Source organism: Chrysoperla carnea, chromosome 2 (genome assembly GCF_905475395.1).
Source record: "Chrysoperla carnea chromosome 2, inChrCarn1.1, whole genome shotgun sequence".
In the NCBI taxonomy this organism is placed as follows: Eukaryota; Metazoa; Arthropoda; class Insecta; order Neuroptera; family Chrysopidae; genus Chrysoperla; species Chrysoperla carnea.
In genome coordinates, this window is record NC_058338.1 from 28240509 (window position 1) to 28264758 (window position 24250).

General features: G+C 30.3%; 3 protein-coding genes across 3 annotated transcripts; 1 reads left to right on the plus strand and 2 right to left on the minus strand.

Moving 5' to 3' along the window:
* Window positions 1-266: 266 nt before the first annotated feature.
* Window positions 267-6793, minus strand: LOC123292023 (60S ribosomal export protein NMD3). The gene is made up of 7 exons (XM_044872524.1): window positions 6635-6793; window positions 6192-6477; window positions 4880-5123; window positions 3537-3830; window positions 2248-2512; window positions 1985-2170; window positions 267-500 (listed from the first exon to the last, which is right to left on the minus strand). Exons 1-7 carry the CDS (start codon window positions 6679-6681, stop codon window positions 302-304), a joined length of 1521 nt encoding a protein of 506 aa, XP_044728459.1. The 5' UTR covers window positions 6682-6793; the 3' UTR covers window positions 267-301.
* A 1480-nt stretch (window positions 6794-8273) lies between these two features.
* LOC123291547 (mediator of RNA polymerase II transcription subunit 14) lies at window positions 8274-20171 on the plus strand. Its single transcript, XM_044871868.1, has 21 exons — window positions 8274-8442; window positions 8547-8725; window positions 9654-9786; window positions 9881-10180; window positions 10242-10374; window positions 11168-11408; window positions 11478-11598; window positions 11728-11869; window positions 11959-12163; window positions 12624-12783; window positions 13431-13635; window positions 14805-15046; window positions 15779-16169; window positions 16577-17082; window positions 17162-17410; window positions 17472-17880; window positions 17939-18138; window positions 18327-18485; window positions 18550-18813; window positions 19026-19337; window positions 19647-20171. Exons 2-21 carry the CDS (start codon window positions 8556-8558, stop codon window positions 19791-19793), a joined length of 4689 nt encoding a protein of 1562 aa, XP_044727803.1. The 5' UTR covers window positions 8274-8442; window positions 8547-8555; the 3' UTR covers window positions 19794-20171.
* A 2903-nt stretch (window positions 20172-23074) lies between these two features.
* Window positions 23075-24170, minus strand: LOC123293562 (ubiquinol-cytochrome-c reductase complex assembly factor 1). The gene is made up of 5 exons (XM_044874422.1): window positions 24030-24170; window positions 23787-23960; window positions 23472-23711; window positions 23220-23414; window positions 23075-23152 (listed from the first exon to the last, which is right to left on the minus strand). Exons 1-5 carry the CDS (start codon window positions 24060-24062, stop codon window positions 23075-23077), a joined length of 720 nt encoding a protein of 239 aa, XP_044730357.1. The 5' UTR covers window positions 24063-24170.
* Between the last annotated feature and the right edge of the window lie 80 nt (window positions 24171-24250).

A 24250-nucleotide genomic window follows, 5' to 3' on the forward strand; every position in this document is an offset into this window, starting at 1 on the left:
ATACTACCATGTGATTGAAATTTTATTCCTTGTTTCAAATATCACATCACAGGTGGTTAATGTATCACACACGATAAAAATTTATCCAATTTTTTTTTCGACCAAGTCATCATTCACTCATTGTCACTCATTTCAGATTCATTACAACAATTATTCTCATCAATAATTAATAAACAATTTTTTCTTTAAATAAATATTTATGCTAACGTCACATAAATTATATTTCATAATAAATTTTTTTCAAAAAGTACAAATATCTTGTACATATGAAATTATTATATAATTTATTATTATTAACAAATTATTCCGCCATCTCTACATCATCAATATGCAAATCATCCAACATTTCTTCCAAAGTAATTCTTGGAGCAGATGGATCCAAAGTATCATCGTCCCCATCAACTGGTATCATTGGTTCAGCACGTGGATTCTTATAAATTGCAACATTTTGTCTAAGACTTGGATCTTCTTCTAAGTCGTCAAGGAATGCATTGTAATCGCTAAAAATAAAATAAAACATTCATGTTTACAATATCAAATTTATCGTAAATAAAACACATAATGTATACAGGGTGTTTTATAAGTTGGCATGTGCTTGAAACTCGAAAAATAAGTTTTGTAGGCGCACATCTTACGCAGATATTAAACTTGGCTTAGGTTTTCAAGCTCCATGAAAAGCTCATCATACTCCATATCTGGTAATCGATAGATGAACACTTTCAATTATAAAGTTGTTATTAATCAAAAAAAGTAAAATTTTTTGTTCGGTTCATTTTTCCGCAAACCGTACACTTCAGACAAAAACGGACTGACAACTTTTACCAAAAATTCTTTTTTCGTACAATTGTTTCTGCTAAATCTAGGCACACTTCGAAAAACATTCAAATAAAAGTGAAGTTTCTATGAAGACCATTTTTGTTCAAATTGAATGAACAAACGTACAAAAAACTTTCAAATTGAATGAACAAGCGCACTCAAAGCTAGATTCTTGCTATTAATTACTGTCTAAACCATTCGCTTTACAAAAAAATGTTTCAAACAAAAATATTTTCGTATTTATAAAGAACAACTTTATAATTTAAAGCATTCATTTAATGTTTGTCAGTTATGAATCAGAGTAAGATTTTAATTGAACCTAGTTTGAAGCATTTTTCTCGATTAAATTTAATTATCGAGTTTCAAGCATATGTCAACTTAAAAAAGACACTCTATATAGTAATAGTTTTGTACTGACATCGGAAGATCTGAAATGGATATCCACCTAAGATCTTACAGTGACGAAATAACATGCAAAGCCCGTGGACGTTGAGACTGAGTTAGGTATTTAAATTTTAAATTATGTATTAAATGTAGATTTAAACTTCCACGCATAAACTTAAGGTTCTAAACTTCTACAATATACACTAAGTAACAATCGGTTAAAATTTTTATTTCCAGGCTATACTCCCCGACCATGTGGAATATTGTTCAACAATGGAATAACATGTTCTAAATGACTTTTCTTCTAAAAAATAATGTCTCACGTGATATAAGGGTGATACTATTTTTTCAACTTTAAAGAAGTATATCTAGAGCAATAATAACTAAACATGAAAATTTACTGGACATTTTTTATCCCATTTTTAAAGACAATACCTTCTATAACCTAAATGGTGGATTGTTAAGCAATAAATAGACCCTAATCTTTAAATAAGCTCCGCTCTGTTCATAATAGAGAAGTTGCATGTTTCAATTTTTTAGCGATAAAAAATTAATACGACTTCTTTATCAACGTATTATATTCGAAATAATTTTCGTTGAAAGTCATTTTTGAGAACTTCAACCCCTATTTTTTCAAATTAATTAGAAGAGGGCACCATTTTGTAGCTTTTGGTGCTTATACTTTGCGCAATATCCAACAGAAAACTCGAAATCAGGAAAATCACTCAACTCAATCTCAATGCATTTCATCGTCCCTGATTTTGAAATAAACAACAACACATACTCATTATCGCTTTCTTCATGTAGACCCAAATCAACATCAGTCATATGTTTCAATTTCCAATTTCTATGCCTTCGACGAGCTGCTTTACTTCCATAATACTTCTTCACTAAAATTGCCATGGGTATATTACTATGATCTAATTTATCAAAATTTGAATCATTCACGTTTGTGTCTTGAATATTGTATCTACGACAAAACGCATACTAATAAAAAACCAACAAAAAAACTTCTAATTTAAGAGTTAAAAATTATAATATATTTACCCATAAACATGATCACCAGTTTTTAAAACATGTCCTAAATGTGTTCGAACATGACTAGGTTCCACTATACCTAGTTCAGATTCTTTTACCAACCACACATCAGCAAGTACGTGTTTGTAGGAAAGAGCACCCTGTCCAGGAAATTGTACTCGATCACGTTCACGAATTACTTCAATGTCCATTACAATATATAATATTAATTGTTTTGGATTTAATATTGTATTAAATGGAGTTCTATAATAAACTGCACTACTTACTTCGGCAACTAAAAAAAAAAAAAGAAAGATATATATAGCTATTAGTATTTTTTGAAAACATAAGATTAATCTTGGCACGAAATTTTTATGAATAAAGGTTCATTTATACAATTTTGCAGAAGATTTTTACCACTGCATGAAATCAAATGTTAAAAAATATGACATTCGATCGATATATGAATAAATTTAGCTACTGACGATGGTTGTGTTGCAATCGAAATATCGATATTTAGCGAAATGTAATCCTGTTGTATGTTTTTTAATCATATTTTTTTAATAACATTTCTGAATATACAATTTTATTTCGAGTATCGTGGTATTTATTTCAATAACTAATGTCTCAACTCGAAGTCAACAAAAATTCATACTTATATTAACTAAGCTATTTTTAAATAAATCAAAATTAAGTTGTCGACATGAAAAAAAATAAATTGCATATTTTTACTTATTTAAACTTTTAGATGATATTGTCAATACCGAAAAATAAAAATGAGGCTAATTTCCGACTTGTAGCCCAAATTAAAATTTTGAGTACGCATGAAGAAAATCGCCTAACTCGCGATATATCGCCCAATCTAGCAAGCCTGTAGTAGTGTGCTGTGAGTAGCAGCACGCGGGTTACGAAGACATTTTTTAACTTATTCTATAATTTGGAAGCCTATTCTTCTTAGTAACCATTTTTTGGTGAAAGTATCTTAAAAACAAAACACACAAAAATGAAAGTATCATATCATTTTGTAAATTCATGAAATCATACCTGTCTATTAGTGAGATTTTCAGTTATTTTTTCACTTTTTTAGCTGTTTTAGTGTTTAATAGTTTAGCCTATAATTAATATTAATTTATATCTGTTAATATTGCTTTTTATTTGAGAAAATTTCTTATTATCGAGTCCTTTGTTAAACATTTCATAGCACATCACTAGAAATATAACGATATTTTATCTAGACGGATCATGATTCGATTTCAGTTTATTAGTTTTTTGAGAGAATTGGTGTTAATTATTATTTTTAAACTTTTGTTTGTACTTACTTTGTGCGGTAAATGGATCAATTAAGTGGACAGAATTCGTAACACGATATACAAGTGATATTTGTGACATGCCACCAAGTTGTTGAGCTAATTTCTTCGGTAAACAAACAACACTATCCTTAGAAATTGGTACAATATCAACACTGAACGTAAATTTATAATTATAAGTATTACTGTGTATATCATGTGATATCAATTTTTTTGAATGTTGATATTTACATGGTAATACTGATTGAACAAAATCAATCATTTTACGTGCATATGCTTCTGATGTATAGAAAAAATCTAACCCACCTGTAATTTAAAGTAATATTAGTTTGTAAAATTAGTATCGAATGTGAATTTTTATAAAGAATTGTGAAGATAGCTGGGCAGATAATATAAGTACTCGTTTATATTTTAAGACGGTATGTACACGCGAATTTATTCACAAATCTCTTCAACCCACCTCGAAAGTTTCATTTTGGAAAAATACTAAAAATTTATAAATGAGTGATTCTCTATCTAATGAAATGTTAAAGCTAAACGTAATAATAATAATAATAAAAGGGGTACGGCAAATGGGTCGCCAGCACCTAGACCAAGGGGTTCTCTGTGCCCTTCTTTAGAACAATCTGTCACCCGAAGACGAGACGGCTTCGGATAAGAGATGCAAAGTTAAACGTATAAATATGATAAACTTATGTCTACTGATCCTAATATAAGCGTGCTTTTAAGAGCTCTAAAGCAATTAACTACGTATTTACATTTTGTAACAGGTTAGGTTATTATTTAAATACATAAAATTGCTTATGACATACGACTTCAATTATAGAATAGGCTTTATAAGTAAAAAATATTATCAAACGAGGATTTCTTCATCTTTTGTTAAAGTTGTTTCTAAAAATCGGGAAAGTAGCTTTCAGAATCATAGAAAACATACAAAAATGAAGGGACATTAAAACATTCTTAGAATCGCTGCCACTGTTTTACGATTATCAACCTATGTTTTGCATATTTCAAAAGCCGTTTAGGAAATATTTTAACTGAACAGATCTTTAAATTGAGATATATTTAGTTCTCTTTTATCAGCAAGCCAAGAAAATGGCTAAATGTATTCATTAGACAAATAATAAACAAATAATTTAAAATAAAAAAAAATATAAAAAAATCTTTGATTTTATTGTTTTTCTCAGATTTTCTGAGGATCCTCGAATGAACGCAATCACAGGGTTAACCAAAAAGTTATAAACTTCAAGCTCTTTAGTATAATTGCTATTAAATTCGATAATTTACGTATTTAAAAGAAAAACTTCTAAATATACATTTTTTTGTTTAATTTAATGTAATTAAAAATCACTTACCATGTACAGGTTTAATCCCCAATGTATGCTCATGTGCTTTATGCTTCAAGATCAACTGTTCCAAATAATAAAATGTCTTTTTATTCTCAGATTTCTGTCGAATTTGTACCATCGCACGCCAATAATCTTGAGCTTCACTACGGTGACAATCATCGCACATATGATGGGTAACTGTAAACTCAACAATAAATACTTGCTGAAGAACAGCTCCACCAACAACTTCTCCTTGTATCGTTAATTTTACCTAAAAACAGAAAAAAATTGTGTTACTTTCTATTTTGAAACCAAAATCATGTGTTTAGCGTGAGTCTCACGTTAAGATAATTTGGAGTAGGTGGTTAGCGTGAACAAATTAATATCTAAGTTTTTTGAGTTTTTCTCAGATTTTCTGAGGATAAGTAAATGAATGCAATCCCAAGGTTAACCAAAAAGTCAAAAAATCCGCAAACCGTGCTAACTCGACCCCATTAGAAGACCTATCCAACCCGTGGGTCAGTGAATCAACGCAATCACAAGGAAAAATTTTGGTTTTTTGAGATACACGATAATACAGTAGAATCTCGATAACTTAAGCCTCGGTAACATAAAAACCTCTGTTACTTCAAAAAATACTATGTTCCCTTCCCATCAGAGCCCAAAACCTCTATAACTTAAAAGACGCAACCTCTATAACTTAAATAAATAATCTCTGTATATTTACCTCTATATTAACTAGCGTACATAGAAACATGTACATACCTCTATATTAACCTTTACCTAACATAGACACTTGATAACTTAAAACCTCTATAACTTAAAATATTTTGTGTTTCCCTTGGACTTTAACTTATCGAGATTCTACTGTATTACGAATACGGACACTATTCGTTGGGTGTGTATTAGGTGGAGAGTTTGTAACAGAAATGTAAATTATCATAACTTGTTAGAAAATAGTATTTTTTCAATGTACAAACTATAGACTTTTATGTCTATCTATGAAATTAAATTAATAAAGTGTATCGTTACCATGGAAACACCTGAAATAAAACTAATGCATTGTGCGAATGCTATATGCTTTAAAAAGTTGTAGATGATGCTTTGAGAAAGTTATTTTAAATTATTTCAAATGATGCTTTGAGCAAGTACTTTTAAATTATTTTGTTTAAACCCTAGTGTGCTGTCTCTGAGCAACCAGATTATGTTTTATCTCCGGTATTTCGTCGCTATCAAAATGTCTTTTTTTATTTTTATTTGTCAAGGACTTCAATTGACTAAATTAAAAAAAGGAATAAATCTTGTTATGAAATATGATCAACCGTCATATAATACTTACTTTAATCCGTTTAGAATGTGGTTCAGTCCAAACAAAACCTGCGTCGATGAGTTTAACACGATTTAATCCTTTCAATTTTTTTAAACATAAGGCAAGTAATTCACGTGATTCTAATGTACACTGTATCCAATCTGCGGGCGGTTGAAGATATCTTTCACATCCTCTACAGAAATATAATACACCTTGTTTTGGAATACCCTCCGATATATCAATACGTGCACGTATACATCCAACACACATATTAGCTGGATTTGGTTCGATAGCAACACCACATTCACAGCATAATCTGAAAATAAAATCCTGTAAATCATAATTTTGTAAAGAAAGTTGCACCGACGAGCGTAAATGCCAAATACATGTAATGTTGTGCAATTTTGCAAAATATACATAACTTCACTACTCGTTTGTGTTTACAATTTTTCATTTTATGTTATTAAACTTACATTCTTTGCTTATCGTTTGTTAATAATTCATCTGGAATGTATTCCATCTTAGATTTTTCTGTGGATGTTGTTAATTTCGATCAAAAATTCAACATGCGTTCTCAATTCTGTTTTACAAAGAGGTTATTATTATATTATATATCATGTTTTATCAGCAGAGAAATATTAAATTATAACCTAATTTATAATTGCCACATGTTGATTAACTTCGACTACATGGAAAAGCCATAGAAATTGTAATATACTCAGGTAAACCTGTAGACAGCTCACGTGTAGAATATAAGAAAAGAGATATGGAAAACAAACAAGCTCTACATGAAAAATGGTGTAACTCTCTAGTTTTAACCAAAGAGATAAAAATAGAACAGAGAATATAAATACACTGTGTAGAAAAGTATCTCGTAGGTCCCATATATGTCAATATAAATTACAGACAAATATAAATCCAGTAAGTTCCCGTTCACTATTTGGACATTTCCATTTATTGTCTTTTTTTTGCCTCTTACTCCTTGCCCCCTCTCGATAATCCCTCTTGAATACTCTCCTCATTCCTCATCGATATAAATCAATAAAATGTCCATGGACGCATTAGATCAAATTTGATGCAGTACAAAAAATCTTTCAACCACTGGCAAAATGGCGATTCGCTCAATGTAAACGTTCAGTGTAAAACTATGGAGTGTAGAGGTAAAAGTGCACACCCATAGTTTTTCACTGAACGTTTACATTGAGCGAATCGCCATTTTGCCAGTGGTTCTACTGATCATTAAATGAGTCAACACATCCGCTGTACTAGCTGGACACAAAAATAATGATAAGAAAGCCATCACATATTGTACAAATGAAAACAAACAATTGACTGAGTTAATTGATTACTCTATCACATTACACATACATACATGTCACACATACATAACTAATATACCTGATATTCCCATATAATACATACTATACAATTCACGCCTAATTTGCGCCCTTGCGGGTAAACAGTGATGCTAACGAAAAAATGTTTCAAACAAAAACTGTTTATTTTTTGATAAGGAACATTTTTTACATATAAACTTTTGTTCTATCTCTAACGGTTTACAAGATGGGTCCTTCGGACCCATAGGGCAAGACCCAATTGACTTATGTTGCTCATTTACGAACTTGACCTCACTTTTTACGTCTTGAGTACGCTGTAAAAATTTCATCTTGATATCTCTTTTCGTTTTTGAGTTATCGTGTTGGCAGACAGACGGGCAGACAACCGGAAATGGACTAATTAGGTGATTCTATGAAAATCTATACCAAAATTTTTTTCCTAGCATCAATATTTTTAAGCGTTACAAACTTGGGACTAAACTTAGTATACCTTGCATATTACATATATGCATGGTATAAAAATGTTCTGCCATTGTATAGACTTTTTCATTTTAAAAAGTGATTGTATTTTGTTTCGGACAGTATGTCAAAAAACTAATGTGGTAAAATGAATAACAAATATCTTGTATCTTTGTCTGTTCGAAACAATAATCAATCGTAATTGGAATGAAAAGGTCTATTATTAATACACGTCTGTGTTGCTTTAGTAGAGACTAGAGATTATTCTTAGGCGACGTTTATTAAGTTTGTAGCCTTCTTTAGTCAATTACGGAAAATTGGACTTAGCACGTATAACAAAAATAATAAACACAAATATAGGCACTTTCATTCAATTAATATCAAAGTTGAAATATTAAAAATGTAATGAAGATCCTTGTATTTTAAAAATAAGTGTTTCAAAAAATAACACTGTTAGAAAATTTAGCCAAAAAAAGAACTGAACGGTAAGAAAATTCACATTCCTCTAGTTCAGTATATATATGTTTGTAAAATAACATTAAAATTTTTATACATTTATTCAATATTTCATCATTTCTTCAATATTTAGATCGACACAATGGCACCTGTACCTTTAGAAGGATTGCAAACTCCTGTTGCAAATGCAATGTCTCAATCAAATATGAATAGTGCCCAAGAGGGTAATCGAGGTGGATCCATATCATTGGCAATGCTCATCGATTTTATTGTGCAACGTACTTACAATGAACTTACCGTTCTTGCTGAATTGTGAGTGTTATTATAATATTAAATTATTTATTAATAGGATCAGATCAGAGTTGAAATTCCCATTTTAAGCCTGGAAATACGAAAACCAAATAAATGGTGTTAATTTTTAAAACTCTTTCTAATTTATAGAAAATAATGCAAACACTGGCATTTAACACTTTCTTTACAGGGGATTTCAACAGTTAACTCAGTCAATTGTATGTTTTCGGCTGTTATTCAAAATATTTCTTCTCATCAAAATTCCTACAGTATTTTTAGTAATAGGGAATATCCATGTATTTTTTTTTATATTTTTAATTCATTGTTTACACCGTTATAACAAAGTAAAAAATATAAATACTGTTTAAAAATGCTGTATTTAAGTGTAAAAAAATATTTAAAATACATTGTAATTTTGAGATATTTAAACGCAGTTTTTTGGCGCTCTCTGTTGATGACGTATAAGTACGTGATCTGCCAATTGGTGACAGTTTAATGTATAATTTACACTTAAAAAAAATGAATTTACAACACAGAATTTACACTCGTTATTATTAAGTTTTCTAATAAAAAGCCATAGAATAATATAATTTAATGAAATACCATATAAAATGTAAGTAATTAATATCATACAGTATGTCAACAAATTTGACAAGCCCGTACTTTGATGTCACGTCCGTATACAAATTTGAATTTCCGTTTTAGAAATTTTTAAATGCCCTCACTGAATTTGTACTTTTATTAATTAATTTTAAGTAATTAAAAAGATATTAATTATTAAAATAATGGTTTAGTTGAAATGTCCAGTCATTAAAGTTACGGAAGAAAAATATTTCAATCAAATTTAAATTTCATGAATATTCCCTATTACTTTCTAATTACTAAAATTATTAGAGAGTATATTGTGGGATATTTAGAAAGTTAAATTTAAAAATTATATAATTTCCAGATTACCAAGAAAAACTGATATGGAACGTAAAGTAGAAATTTACAATTTTTCTGCTAGAACACGTCAATTATTCGTAAGATTATTAGCGCTAGTAAAATGGGCAAGCAGTGCATCAAAAGTTGATAAATCAGCGGTAAATTTTTTTTAAATTTTTCCATTTATATCTGTTAGAAAAGAATTTAACATTACATGTAGAAACATTAATTTTCTTTTTTTAATTAATATAGAGAATTATGGCATTCTTAGACAAACAATCGTTATTGTTTGTTGAAACAGCTGATATGTTAGCACGTATGGCTCGAGAAACATTAGTTCATGCACGATTACCTAATTTTCATATACCCGCTGCTGTTGAAGTATTAACAACGGGTACATTTACAAGGTTACCAGCATGTATTCGAGAAAAAATTGTTCCACCTGATCCAATAACACCAGCTGAAAAACGTGACACCCTGTTAAAATTAAATCAAGTTGTACAACATCGATTGGTTACTGGAAACTTACTACCACAAATGCGTAATTTAAAAGTAAGAATGTTATTTATTTATATTTGTGGCATTTTATTATGATAAATATGACGCTTTACAGATTGAAAATGGAAGAGTAACTTTTCATGTAGAACATGAATTTGAAGTATCATTAACAGTTATGGGAGATGGACCAAATATTCCATGGCGTTTGCTGGATGTTGATATTCTTGTTGAAGATAAAGAAACAGGAGGTTAATGTTTATCTATTAACAAAATTTTTGAAATATTTTTTATGATTTTAAAATTTGTACACAGCTTGGGCTATTTTGATCGAATAATAACTCAAATCAAAATTGACACTTTGGACTTTAAACTGCTGTCTGTATATCCTGAAATAATAGGGAATATTCATGTATTTTTTTATATTTTTAATTCATTTCTTACACCGTTATAATAAAGTAAAAAATATAAATCTCCAGTCCAGTCATTAAAGTTACGGAAGAAAAATATTTGAACCAAATTTAAATTTCATGAATATTCCCTATTATAGCACAGAAAACTGCCTGACATCATTCGAAAGCTAAAATTCCCCGCCTCTCAATTTTTATTTTTGGAACATGTAAAAAATAGCAGAGAATTTGTTGTGCAATAAAGATAAGCAAAAAAAGACTCTTTCGAGTCTTTTTTTTAACATGTTAAAAATACAAATTGAGACATGATACAAAATTGAATGGAAGACACTTCGAGCTCTTGAATACGAATTTTATTCCAGAACATACAGCAGATACACCTATTCTACAATTAAAATCATGATACTCTAGGATTTTAATTCTATAAAAAACTATCTAGCGACAGAAAAAAAACCGTGTTGACTCGCATAGATATATAATATTTAACGATAATTTTGTGCAATTTTTCAAAAAAGCCTGTATGAAACGAATTCAATATTGAATCACGTTTACGTTTTACGTTTCTTAAATTTAAAGTGAAAATTAGTCGAAAAAATTTGGTTAATTTTTTTAATTTTGTCCTTCATTTTTTTAGATGGTAAAGCTCTGGTGCATTCATTACAAGTACAATATATCCATCAAGTTCTGCAAGCACGTCTTGCTGATAATCCAAATCCTTTAACTGAAGTATATAATTTTTTACACTATTTTTGTCAAGCATTACAATTAGAAGTACTCTATACGCAAACATTACGTTTAATTCGTGATCGATTAGATGATCACATTCACGTAGACGAATATATTCCTGGAAGGAGTCTTACTATTTCCTATTGGAGGTAAGTTTTATACTTGTTTAAATACAGAAATTTTATTCCTAAATTATTATCAAATTTATTTTATTGCAGAGAATTAACAAGCAAGGATCCACGATCTGAACTTGGTTATAGGCTAACTGTCCAAGTAGATACTCACGATCCAGCTCGGCCGCTGGCTGTTGTACATGTACCTACCTTAGGAGGAAGTAAGGTAAGACCAATTTTATTTAATATTTATTCTACTGTTTTTCAAATTAGTTTTTAGTATACCATGTTTATTAAAAAAAAAAACCCGAGGTATTCATCTAAATTTTCCTATATGAATATTTTTTATTTACAGGAATGTGAAATTGCTGACAGAGCCATCCGCTCAGAAGTATTGTCAATGGAACGATTACTTGTACACACAATTTATGTACGAACCAGAAATCGCCTTGGTGAATTAAAGATTGAATTGCAATCGATGTTAAAAGATGTTGAATGTAAGTTTTAATATTTTCTTTACATTCTTAAACTATAATTGTAACGCCATAAAAAAATTGTACGTTTGACCTTTTAAACAATTTTTTAGGTCAATTACAAGGATCACCTGCAATATTAGCAATTGCCGTTTTACAACCGTGTCTACGAGCTGAACAATTATTGGTTACAGTGGACACGCATACTGGAATATTACAATGCCATGTACCACAATATGAAGCCCCGCTAATATCTGAATTACATACTGCATTAAATGGTGATCATTCACGACTCCCTACATTATTATCTGAACTAAGGTTTGTTTTTTTAGTACTTTATTTCATAACTATCACTTTAATTTTACATGAATTCAAATTAGAGGTGCAGTTTTATTTGTCTCGGGAATGAAAATATTAGAAAAAACATATTTATTTCGTTTACTTAGAATTAGAATACTTAGTGCAGTAAGCAGTAACCTCTATTTAATGTTAAAAAAAAACATAATGAGATTCAAGATTTTGAAATTTGCATTTCAAAGGAGGAAATAAGAACCTCCCTCTTAAACGTCTTTAGAAAATATAACCAATCAGTCTCTAGTTGTGTCTAAGTTTATACCACCCTATGACTTTACGCTAAGAAGAAGGATGAAACATCTCCAAAGATGGTATAATTATGATTCCTAACAAGTGTTTTTTAATGTTCTTATAAACTCAGTCGGTCAACACGCTATATACATCTTGCTTTTAGGTATTTAACAAATTTTATTATGTTAAACAGATTTTGGATTACTCAAAGACGCTGTGAAAAAACACTTCAACATTTACCGGCAACACCATATGAACGCTTGCCATTATTACATCATCCAGATCATCCTGTAACAAAAATTGGGCGACATCGCATGTTTGTACAACTTCATCGACATCCAAATGTTATTTTGGTATGCTGAAACATTTTCATTTTCGATTTTTATCTTGATTCTTTAATGATATTATGACATTTGAATTTTGTTCATGTGTGTAGATATAGGAAACAGTTACTTTAGATTGTTAGTGAAACGTCTAGTTATTTTTAGCAAGTATAGGACACATTTTATTGACTATTGAATTAAAAATTATGTTAAATTTGCAACAACTAAAATCCATAATTTTTTATAATAAGGTATTATTGACCTTTAAAAATCTAGATGAAACTTATATTATCTTCTATCAGTTATATTTTTATTTATATTTAGTGGCTAGTCTGTCGCTTCGTCGATATCATACTTTACTCTTAGCTTTGTCAATTCATTTGCCTTAAGAATCCAGTTTACACTTCCATTTACGGACACCCAAAATCAATCTCTTTGACATAGCATATCGATTTATCATTTTCATCTAATAGTCTTAATGTATAACTTAAACAGTGGGAGCTGTTGAGACCTAGTGCTTCATGTGAACAAACCTTTATACTTACCCATCTATGAATATTAATATCTCCAAACTTCTATTGCTTCCAGTATTCTTACATGTCCATAATCGGTTTGCTCGCAAAGGTTCGAATATTTAAATATATAAAATAATCTAGGAATTTATTTATTTTTTCAAGATTGTTGAATTAAAAGAAAAAGAAAGCAGCACTTGTGAAGTGGAATGTGGTTTTTTCTTAGCAGTGGTAAAACAATCTAGTATTGAGGATAATCCTCATGACGATACAATTGAAACAGAAATACCAAAAATGTATTTACGAGTATTGACGTTATTACAATTTGACACGTTTATTGTAACACATGGACCATTTACTAGTGTCGATGGTATGTACATATATTTTAAAATTTTCAAATTGCCATGAACACTTGACTAAAATTTTGAATAATAATAATAAATAGAAAATTTTTAATCGTAATTCTGAATAGCGCCGTGGCAGTAAACATTATAAATACTATTTTTGTTAAATTTTACTTAATCAAAGTTTATGCTTTATGTACACAGTGCTTCCTTATTGTGTTAAATGTCTTCTATCAAGCTTTATTGGGCAAATAGAAGACCTTAAAGATTGATCTACACATTTTAGTGACCGGTTGGCAACTTGAGTTCAGTGAAATATCTCCTACTTTGTATAGGAATACCTGAGAGGTATTGAGATGTCGGATCATCACTTTGACGAACGTATCAGTTGATCTTAAGTTTTTACTTAGCAAAGCATTGATTCCGACTTTTTTTCACGACACTGATCTGAAGTTGCCGCCTGGTCACTGAAATGAAGTTAAGTTGAAGCCCGGTTACTAAAATGTATAGACCGATCTTTAAGCTCTTCTATTTTGCGCCAACCTTAATACATCTATTCTCTACTAATATTTTTTGTATCTATAATTGGGTAATTTCGCTGAATTTGAAATATTTTGTAGTTTATTATCTTCTGATCAAAAGTATATATAGGCGAGAAAATTTTTATATGGGACTCTAATTTCAGCTCAATAGTACTTATGTAGCTTAACGTTTCTCTGATAAATGGTGATTATTGAATCATTGTAACTTTTGATTACGAGGATATAAATTACAAAATGGCTATTCTATTTGTAAAAAATTTGCCTCTATCTTTTTAAATTTCGCATATTGTGTTCTAATATTTAAAAAATTCTTTTAAAAAAAATTTCTATTTGCAATCTGAATTTTTGTTGAATTAGAAATTTTTATAAGGTATTAAAAAAATTCTGAAAGCCAGATGAAGATGACACCATGTTACAAATAGTAAATTTTCATTGGAGCAAACAAACTTCTTTTGCAGATTATAATTCTTTTTTTGCCTAAATTACAATAATTGAAATAAAAAAACATTATTTAAAAATTTCTAGTTCGAATTTTAAAGATTGAATGTATCTTACTTTATGTATCTTAACTTTCCTAAATTATAATAAATAACTTTATCTAAATTTTATTTTTACTAACCATTGCCATGTAAATAACAACAAAATTATTTTAGGCGATAGTGAGCAAGATGTTCATTGCTCCATTACAGACACTAGTTCCGGTAGCTCAAATGCAGCTACCACCGGTGGTTCATCAGGTACACAGCAGGGAACAGCATCGAAACGTAAGTTAAACATTCCTGGAACAAAAGACAGTCAGCGCAAGAGTAAACATCCGGCGTACTTCATACCGGAATTAGCACATGTGGTAGCTATGTGCGATGAAAGATTACCATTTGTTGCATTAGCACAAGAGGTAAATTATATGTTTTTTTTTTAAATTAAGATTTTTATTTTCGAAAAATCTACATTCTTTAATATTTTATAATTTCCCTCTTATAATCCATAAAAGTCTAAGCCTGATAATCTAGTGTTAGCCAATTGGACTTAACAAGATTATATTGTATCGAAATACTGCACTGGCAAAAAAGTACCTGGAATTATTAATCATTTACATCAATATTTATTTTGTCACCATAAAAGACCCTGTTTTTAAACACTTTTTATTCACGCTTTCTGGTGAGCACCAACTCCTTCATCAAATTTAGTTATATGAGGTCGATCAACTCAAAATAGGTACACATTTAATTTCTAGAGTTATAGAAAAACCAGTTATGCTAAATTTGGTATATATGGAGGCTATTGGAGGCTTGATGTAAAGCTGATGCCATCGAGTCAGAATAAAAAACGTAGAATTGATATCCAGTTATAGTTTCTAGACTTTTCTCCGAAAATATAACAGATAGTTAGTTGCAAATTTTTACGTAGCTTCAAATAGTGCGTTTATTGATCCTATTTAGATTCGATCCAATAATATTAAGCGGACTAAATACTTTTAGATATGGTTTATGAAATCTATATGTTTTGAAACGAATTTTTACAAATGAAATTCTGGTTCGAAAGCAAAATTTAACATTTAATATTAAAATTTTATATTTTAGAAAATCTAAAAATACATAAATTCTTAAGATATGTTTAAAAATTTCAGCTATCGAATAAAAGTATTTATCATCAAGGCTTACAAGTTGAAGCAAATGCAAGTACACTTGTGCTACGCCTGCTACAATTACCTCCACCAACACCAGAAATTGCAAAAACTCCAGCATGGAATGCATTATTAAAACGCCTTTTATCAGCAGCAATTCGTTCACAAGGAAAGGGTACCGCTAAAATTTGGATGACTGAATTTGTTTTTTATAATTCACCATTGGCAAGTACACACCCCAAAGAGCAAGGTAATCGTCGTCCAGTATATTTTCAATATGAAATGGGTACAGCTGATACAATGTCACGAACAGTCGATGCACTTCTCAACGATTGGGCACAAATAGTGTATTTGTATTCTTTAGTTTATGATTTTGCAGAATACTACACTATGGGTTAGTTGAAAATAATATTTTAATTCGTTGTTTTCTTTAAAGATGGACACATAAAAATCGTAATAAATGTAATAATACTATTAGGTTTATTTAAAGTTAATTTTAAGGCATTGGTATGTGAATATAATTTTGGTAGTAAGGAAAGACGCCGTTTGAAACCAATTCAATTTTTAATCAATTTCTCGAGTAGTTGAAAAAGTATATAGCCAATTTGAAATTAAAAATTTTCCCACAGGTATTCTGACTGACAGCTCGTCGAATATCACCGTTAATAAATTGAATTCCAATAAACCCAATACCTGAGTCATGATTTTTATGTGTTTTATTTTATTTTAAAGCTCAATACCTTTAAATTCCCTATTTAAATCTGGCGAAGCATTATAAAGTTTTTTTTTGTGGTGTTTTAGATCAATACAATTTTCCCAACATAATTAGTGTGAAATCATTCAATTATAATAAACTATTTTTGGGCTACGGTCCAGAACGTGAAGCCATTGTTTGCGTACATTGGAGCCCTATTGATCAGATGTTTAAATTAATATTTGCTGCAAACCAGAATGCTGTTACAGCGCATTTGTTAATGCGTGAACAATTAGAAAGTTACTTGAATGAAACTAAAAATTTAGCACAATTAGTACACATACTGCATGAAACATATGAACCGCTGGTATCGATCAGTCGTTTACCAACTTTACCACAGATGGGTGTACATAATACGCGGCCGCAAGTACCTGTTCAAACATTTACAATTATGGCACAATCAGCTACAATGATACGAATTGCCTATCAAGGAATGTACTGTTTGGAATTACGTTTACTTGGTGGTGGTTTGGTATCATTACGAGATGGGGCTTACAGTAGATTTGATCGAAGTAATGTTGTTGAAGAGTTTACACCAACTCAAGGTTTAAAGGTAAGATTATTTGGTAATGTTTTTAAATAAGTTTTTGGTTATGAATTATAATTTTATTTCAATAAATTTTTTTTTACAGACATTTTTATCAAAATATGCTGATGAAAGCATTATATCACGAAGAAGATCACAATCAGAAGATGATAATCCACCGTCACCCATAACAATGGATATGGAAGGAAGTGGTGGTAACAGTTTTCTGAGTCATCATCGTGGACCGCAATCACCTGCACAACAACGAGACGCGTTAAGATTTCATCCACCGTTAACACCACCTTCGGGTAGTAATCCTCACACACCAGCTAGTCCACATGCTAATATTACCCAGGTATTTTTATTTAGTATGAATACAAATTTTATTTTATACCTATAATATTTCAATATTCTAGGGGAACACTCATACCAGTTTTGGATCAAGTCCAGCAACATCATTTAATTTAGCTTCTCCACCTTCTTTACCGCCAAATATTAATCCATCACCAATTCCTTTAATGCCTCATCCAAGTCCTAGTGGAGTTGCTAATTCACCATTAAATCCATTACATGTACCTAGTCCAGCGGGATTAATGCCCAGTGCATCACCTGGTCCAAGTCTCCCTGGCCACTCGCCAGCTAGTAGTTTTATGCAAACAGGACACACTGATGGAAGTCCATTCCCATCATCGCAAAGCATGACATCACCAGCTGCATCAAATTGGCCTGGGTCGCCAAGTGTTCCTAGGCCATCTCCGGCACGTCCTGGACAATCTCCATTGGGTCATTCGTCACTACATAGCCCTCAAGCAGACCATAGACAAGGTAACCAAATTATGATTTTTAGTTACAATTAATATTTTAACAATTTGTTGAATTTTAGCAAGCCACAGTTCAAGGGTATTACCGGCACGACCTTGGGCAGCGGCAGTTCCTACTCTTCTAACAAATGAAGCATTAGATCGGCTTTGTCGACCATCAGCGCATCCATCAAACTTACCCGGACCCGAAATGGCGCCTATTGAAAGATTTTTAGGCTGTGTTTATATGAGACGTCAATTATTACGATATATACAAACTGAAGTACGTATTATAAACTATCAGGGGATAAAATTAAATGTTTTCTCAAAATTATACCCTACTTTTTCAAAGTTTTATAAAAAATTACATATAAATCGATGTCCCAGTGATCAACATACGAGAGTCGTCTGAAAACTTTTCAGCCTAAAATAACGATAACGATATAATTTACATAATATCTATTCTTTTAGTTAACTCCAATTGCGAACAATGAACCTGGTGTAGTACATTTTAAGGTCGAAACATTACAATGCCGTGTTAGTTTAAATACTCAACACTTACAATCATTACATATTAAAGTGACACCACTACCGGAGCATAAAGATTCATGGAGTAATGATGAATTACATGTAAGTATGAAAATTTCTATAATAAAGTTACAACTTGGGAAATGAAATTAATTTTTATCACTAGATAATTGAAAAATTCTTTGAGTCACGAGCAGCAGCACCACCTTATAAACCCAATTCATTATCAGGATTTGGAAGTTTATTAAATGTACCTTTTAATGTCCTTAAAGACTTTGTACAAATAATGCGTTTAGAAGTTGTACCAGGATTGACACAAGGTTTAAAGTGGTCTGTACAATGGGCTTTAAGAATACCACCATCAGCTACACCAATTGTGCCTTGTGGAATGGCAGCCGTACTTGTTGCTCGTAACAAGATTTTATTCTTTGTAAGTATTACTTTTTAATTTGACAAATATTTTTAATCATGCTATTTTTATAATCATTAGGTTTGAATACAAAAATGTAGAGAATATTCTTACAGGTTTCCCAAAGCCTGTATAAATATTGAAATTCCCTGGCAGTAAAATTTTACTTTTAATATATTTAATGAATAGGACAGTAGTAATTGTATTATTTTAATAATTTATTCTAATTTCAGTTACAAATTACAAGAATGGGTGTACAATATCCTGGTAACATTGAGCCACCGTCAATTGTTTTACCATTAATTTATGATGCAAGTACAAATTTGACCCAATTAGCTGAAAAACGTGAATCGGTGGCAGGTGGGCCTATGGGTGCAACACGACGTGATCCATTACCTGCATCAGCCCTAACTGCAGCCAGTTTACAATTGAAACGATTTGCTGAATTTAATTTAAATCCTAATGAATGTTCACTTTATCCGGCTGTTCGAGATTTATTGGCGAATTTAACTTTACCAACTGAGCCGCCACAAATGCAGAATCAAGTAAGTGAAATTATTCAACAAATGTGTATTTTTACCAGGTACCTCGCCATACTAAGTATTTCTTCATAGTAAATCATATTATCGTGCCTATTTATTGAACAATCATGGCAAAAAATAGAAATTTCAAGTGCTTAAAATTCTTATATACGCTAAACGCAGTTTATATTTTTGAGGAGGATACTATCAGATTAAATACTAAATGCTATGAATTGTGATTAGTTCTGGTTTCCAAGAACACTATAAAAATTGTTATAACTGTATAAACAACAATATATACAATGTTTAATTATTTTAATTATTATTAAACAGATTGTTCCAACCCCAGCTGCTGGTGGTATGACACCTACCCAGCAAATACAATCACCTGCAATGCAAATGAATTCACCGATGCCGTCACAACCATCACAACAGGGATATCCAGTTGGCATGCCGATGGGAATTATGGGACCACAATAAACGAATTATATCTAGCATTATTTACTTAATATGATTAATTTATTTTCATTTACCTTTAAACGTAAAATATTTAGGCTTAGATTACGTGCGGTGTCTAAAGTAATAATAATTATAAAAATGCGTATGAAGCTATCTAAGCATTTTAGTCAGCAGGATCAGGATTCAACGAGCAAACTATTTTATAACATTACAAAAGCAGGATTTCCATTTTCCTCTTCGAAAATGATATTTACCTGAACTTTTTCTATAGTACTATTCGAATGACAAAGTTTAAACAACAAATGATTTGTCTTGTTTATTAATCTTCCATAATGTTTTGGATTTAAAAAAAAATTGTAATCGATCATACCAAACAAACTTAATCTTGGCCTATAATATTTTAAAATTGAGTAACGAGATAAGTATTAAAAAAAAAAATTGTTAATAGAAATAAATGTCTTCTCAATATGAAATTTATTTTGTACAGATAAATATAAATGAATTTTTTGTAAATATTAAAAACTTGTATTTTATTTTATAAAATTTGTTTTTTATTACAATTAAATGGTCGTATCGTGGTTACCAAGTACAACGCTGCATCCCCTCTCTGTAAATTTAGCCCTACCATACATACTTTTACTACAGAAAAAGTACAAAACAGCTGCCAAATTTAGAAAGACTGTGTCCCCTTAAAAAAGAGCTAATACGCAAAATCAGATTGAAGGTCTCCAAACAATCCCCTATAGAATGAATAAATAAAAAAACATAGTGTCAAAAATTTGTGGGTCAGTCTATAAGTGCACTTGACTTTGAGCTTGAATTGCTCGGCGACAAATCAACCAATTTAAGTGATAGGCATATGAAATTACGCGTAATTCAACCCTTTTCAAAAAATATGCAGTTGATCAACAGATGCAATGCACTATTAAAAAAGTATTTCCAAAAAACCGTTAGAAAAAGAAACTCACGAAAAAAATATTGACTTTGAACTCCAATAACTTTTTTGCTATCAATCGGCGTGTACTTTGAAGTAAAATGGTTTGAAGATAAAACGCAAGCAAGTCCAACGACATCAAAATCATCAAATTTGAGTAAAAGTCATTTTCCAAGATGGCGGCGAAAGGATTAATTTCCCGAATACGCAAAATCAGATTTAAGGTCTCCAAACAACCCCCTATCGAATGAATAAATAAAAAAATCTAGTGTCAAAACTTTTGGGTCACACCTCTACAATTTTTGTAAGTGCACTGAACTACTAGCAAAAACCATGAGTAGCTAAGAATAGAAAACGTTAAAATAAATAGGAAAAATCAGTTGTCGACAGCAATAAGTGAAGAATAGCCGAACTTCAGTTGAACTAAAGACGCATATACACTTGACATAAAAAAAAAATCGTCCTTTAAAAAAAATTTATATTTTTTCTAAATTTTGGTTTATTTAATACTTTTTATTATAAAGTAAAAAAGAGAAATTTCATTGCAGGTCTCCCAGATAAGACATGGAGATCTAATCGGATACAATTTTCATATTGACTTTCGATATAAATAAACTTTTGTGACGCTCATTTTTACAATTTGACGCTGGGCATAACTGTATTTTTTCAGCTAGGTGGAAGAAGGGTGGAAGCGTAATAGGGCGCTCAAAGCCAACGTTGAGCGTCATCATGAAGTTACACAATTCCTTTGTTTCAAAAATGATTTTCTGTTAGGATGATACAGGTAAATACGTTACTTATGTGCAACCTGTATGTACCCTCTACCCTCCATAGTTTGATTATATGAATGCAAATGCAAGAACGTCATTTTTATTTTTTCCATACGGGCACTAATAACTCTCAGGACTTTCATGCTATTCGAAGGATTATAGATTATAGAAGGATTAGATTACTTTTCAACAGACGAAGAACAAATAGTAATTTGCTAAAAAAATTAATCAAAATTGCGAAATAATTTTGATAACCATAACCTAAAATTTAATACTTAATTTTTCTAAGAAAGACAATCTTTAAATACAGAAACGATTATCTTTAATTAATTTGAGTAAATATTTGTTTTTATTCCATTAAGTATTAGAATTTTTCTAAAAACAACACGTCAGTTTAAATTTATAAGTATATATGCAAATGCAACATTTTTACATGTTATCAGCAAACTAAAATGATGAATCAGCCATTTCCTGATAAATTTATATGCACGAAATGGTTAAACTTGAATCATACTTGGTCGATTAGAGGTTCAGAATAATTCAACTAGCTATTATATTCAACAGACAATCAGGCATCTTAAGAGACAGGTGCATAGGTTGAATTTCCAATCAATATGGTTCGGTTGGCTATTTACTGCGTGGTTCAGTACCAAATTAAAATCAACTCAAACAAGTGAAAACAAACAATTGACTGAGTTAATTGTTGAAATACCATGCATAAATAGTGTTGATTACTCTATCACATTGCACATACATATACAATTTATATAATACATACTATACAATTTACGCCTAATTTGCGCCCTCACAGGTAAACAGTGATGTTTACGAAAAAATGTTTCAAACAAAAGTTGTTTATTTTTTTATAAGGAACATTTCTTACATTTAAACTTTTGTTCTATCTCTAACGGTTTACAAGATGGATCCTACTGACCCATAGGTCAAGACCCAATTGACCTATGTTGCTCATTTACGAACTCGACCTCACTTTTTACGTCCTGAGTACGCTGTAAAAATTTCAGCTTGATATCTTTTTTCGTTTTTGAGTTATTGTGCCCACAGACAGGCGGACGGACATCCGAAAATGGACTAATGAGGTGATTTTATGAACACCTATACAAAAATTTTGTTGGTAGCATCAATATTTTTAAACGTTACAAACTTGGGACTAAACTTAGTATACCTTGCATATTACATATATGCATGGTATAAAAAGAGGTGAATCGAGTTTCTTAAAACTGATATTATAAAAGTGATAGAAGCTTAAGTGCACATTTTTCTTCCCAGGAAAAATTGATCCATTTTTCGGTATAATAATGTTTCATCTCGTTGCTACATCTTCTTCATCGGCTTGGTAATCTTTGCTATGGTTCTATAACTATCAATCAACATTCTCAATTTTTTTTTTGATACTTCCTCTTGTTCTCTTAAACTTGAATTAAAATTTGGCTGTGTCTATTATATAAGTTAAGTAAACATTTTTTTAATAAAAATTTCATTATTGAGAAATATTAATAAAATTAAATTCAAACGACATAATAAAAACTATTTATTAACAAAATAAATTATTCAACAATAAAATATCTATAAAACTATTATCATTTTCCATCGGACCATATGATATTATCACGTCTCTCAAATAATTCTTCTTTTGATAACTTATCGTAATGTGATATCTAAAAATAAATAATTGAAGTTTTACCCAAAAATCTAACTTATATACTAAAGCAAAATGGAAAATACCTGATGCCTAACATATTCTGTTAGAGCATCTAATTCTTGTGCACTAGAACATTTTTGTTGAAATATACGTCGCCAAAGTGCTCCAGCTAAAATACGATCATCCTCCGATAATAAACCTTCATCGTAACCAATAAGAGCTGCATTAAATTGGGCAGCCAATTCATTAATCTGTCTTGATAATTCTGACGATGGAATCTATAAGATTTTTTTTTTTTATAAACCTTTTAAACAATTGAAATTGTTGAAATTTACCAAAAGCTTTTTACCACGACGTTGTACATCTGTCCATAGCGCTTCTATCATAGCATTTCTAATTGTTCTTCCATCATCACCTTCAGCTAATGCTCGTACAGACAATATCCATATATGTAATTCGGTGACAACGAACCATGTATAAAATGTATCAGGTAAATTGTATTTTTCGAAAAAAGACGTATAATCAGTGTTATCCACAATAGACTCATACACAACATATCCAGAAACTTTTAATTTCTAAAACAAGAAATACATACGGATAAATGATAAAAATTGAATACATTTTAAATATTGAAATAGCTATGTACTTACAATCGAAGTGTAATCGAATAAATTAAAACGTTTCAGAAAATTTTTAAATCCACTATTATTGTCATTTCCATATTTCTCTGCAATATTTGGTTTATTTTTTGTGCTAAAATTTCTTGTAATGTGTGATCCAAAATATATTACCCGTTGTTGTGCATTCTGATAAATTGATTTATTCTATAATGGATATCAAAGAGAACCCCATAATTAAAGATATACATAAATAATTAGGTTAATTGTTCGTACCTTTAAAATAAATAAAATTCGATTCGATAACATATTTATGCAGTTATTTTCCTTTGCTAATAATAATAATCCTACTTTTGGATTGTATTACTTAAAACATTCCGATAAAATCTTTGCGCCTAATGTACAAATTATTTGGGTTAAATTTAACTTAACAATATTTCTCAATAAATGAATTAAATCTTATGTAAATGATAAAAAATATTTATGAATGATACATA

Coding starts and splice junctions, on each gene's coding strand:
- LOC123292023 (XM_044872524.1), bottom strand. CDS start 6,681: ATGGAATACATTCCAGATGAATTATTAACAAACGATAAGCAAAGAAT. Junction 6,478..6,634: donor ACAAACGATAAGCAAAGAAT/GTAAGTTTAATA, acceptor TTTTATTTTCAG/ATTATGCTGTGAATGTGGTG. Junction 2,171..2,247: donor ACTGGTGATCATGTTTATGG/GTAAATATATTA, acceptor GTTTTGTCGTAG/ATACAATATTCAAGACACAA.
- LOC123291547 (XM_044871868.1), top strand. CDS start 8,556: ATGGCACCTGTACCTTTAGAAGGATTGCAAACTCCTGTTGCAAATGCA. Junction 13,636..14,804: donor ACCATTTACTAGTGTCGATG/GTATGTACATAT, acceptor AAATTATTTTAG/GCGATAGTGAGCAAGATGTT. Junction 17,083..17,161: donor CACCAACTCAAGGTTTAAAG/GTAAGATTATTT, acceptor TTTTTTTTACAG/ACATTTTTATCAAAATATGC.
- LOC123293562 (XM_044874422.1), bottom strand. CDS start 24,062: ATGTTATCGAATCGAATTTTATTTATTTTAAAG. Junction 23,961..24,029: donor GAATTTTATTTATTTTAAAG/GTACGAACAATT, acceptor TATCCATTATAG/AATAAATCAATTTATCAGAA. Junction 23,415..23,471: donor GTCGTGGTAAAAAGCTTTTG/GTAAATTTCAAC, acceptor AAAATCTTATAG/ATTCCATCGTCAGAATTATC.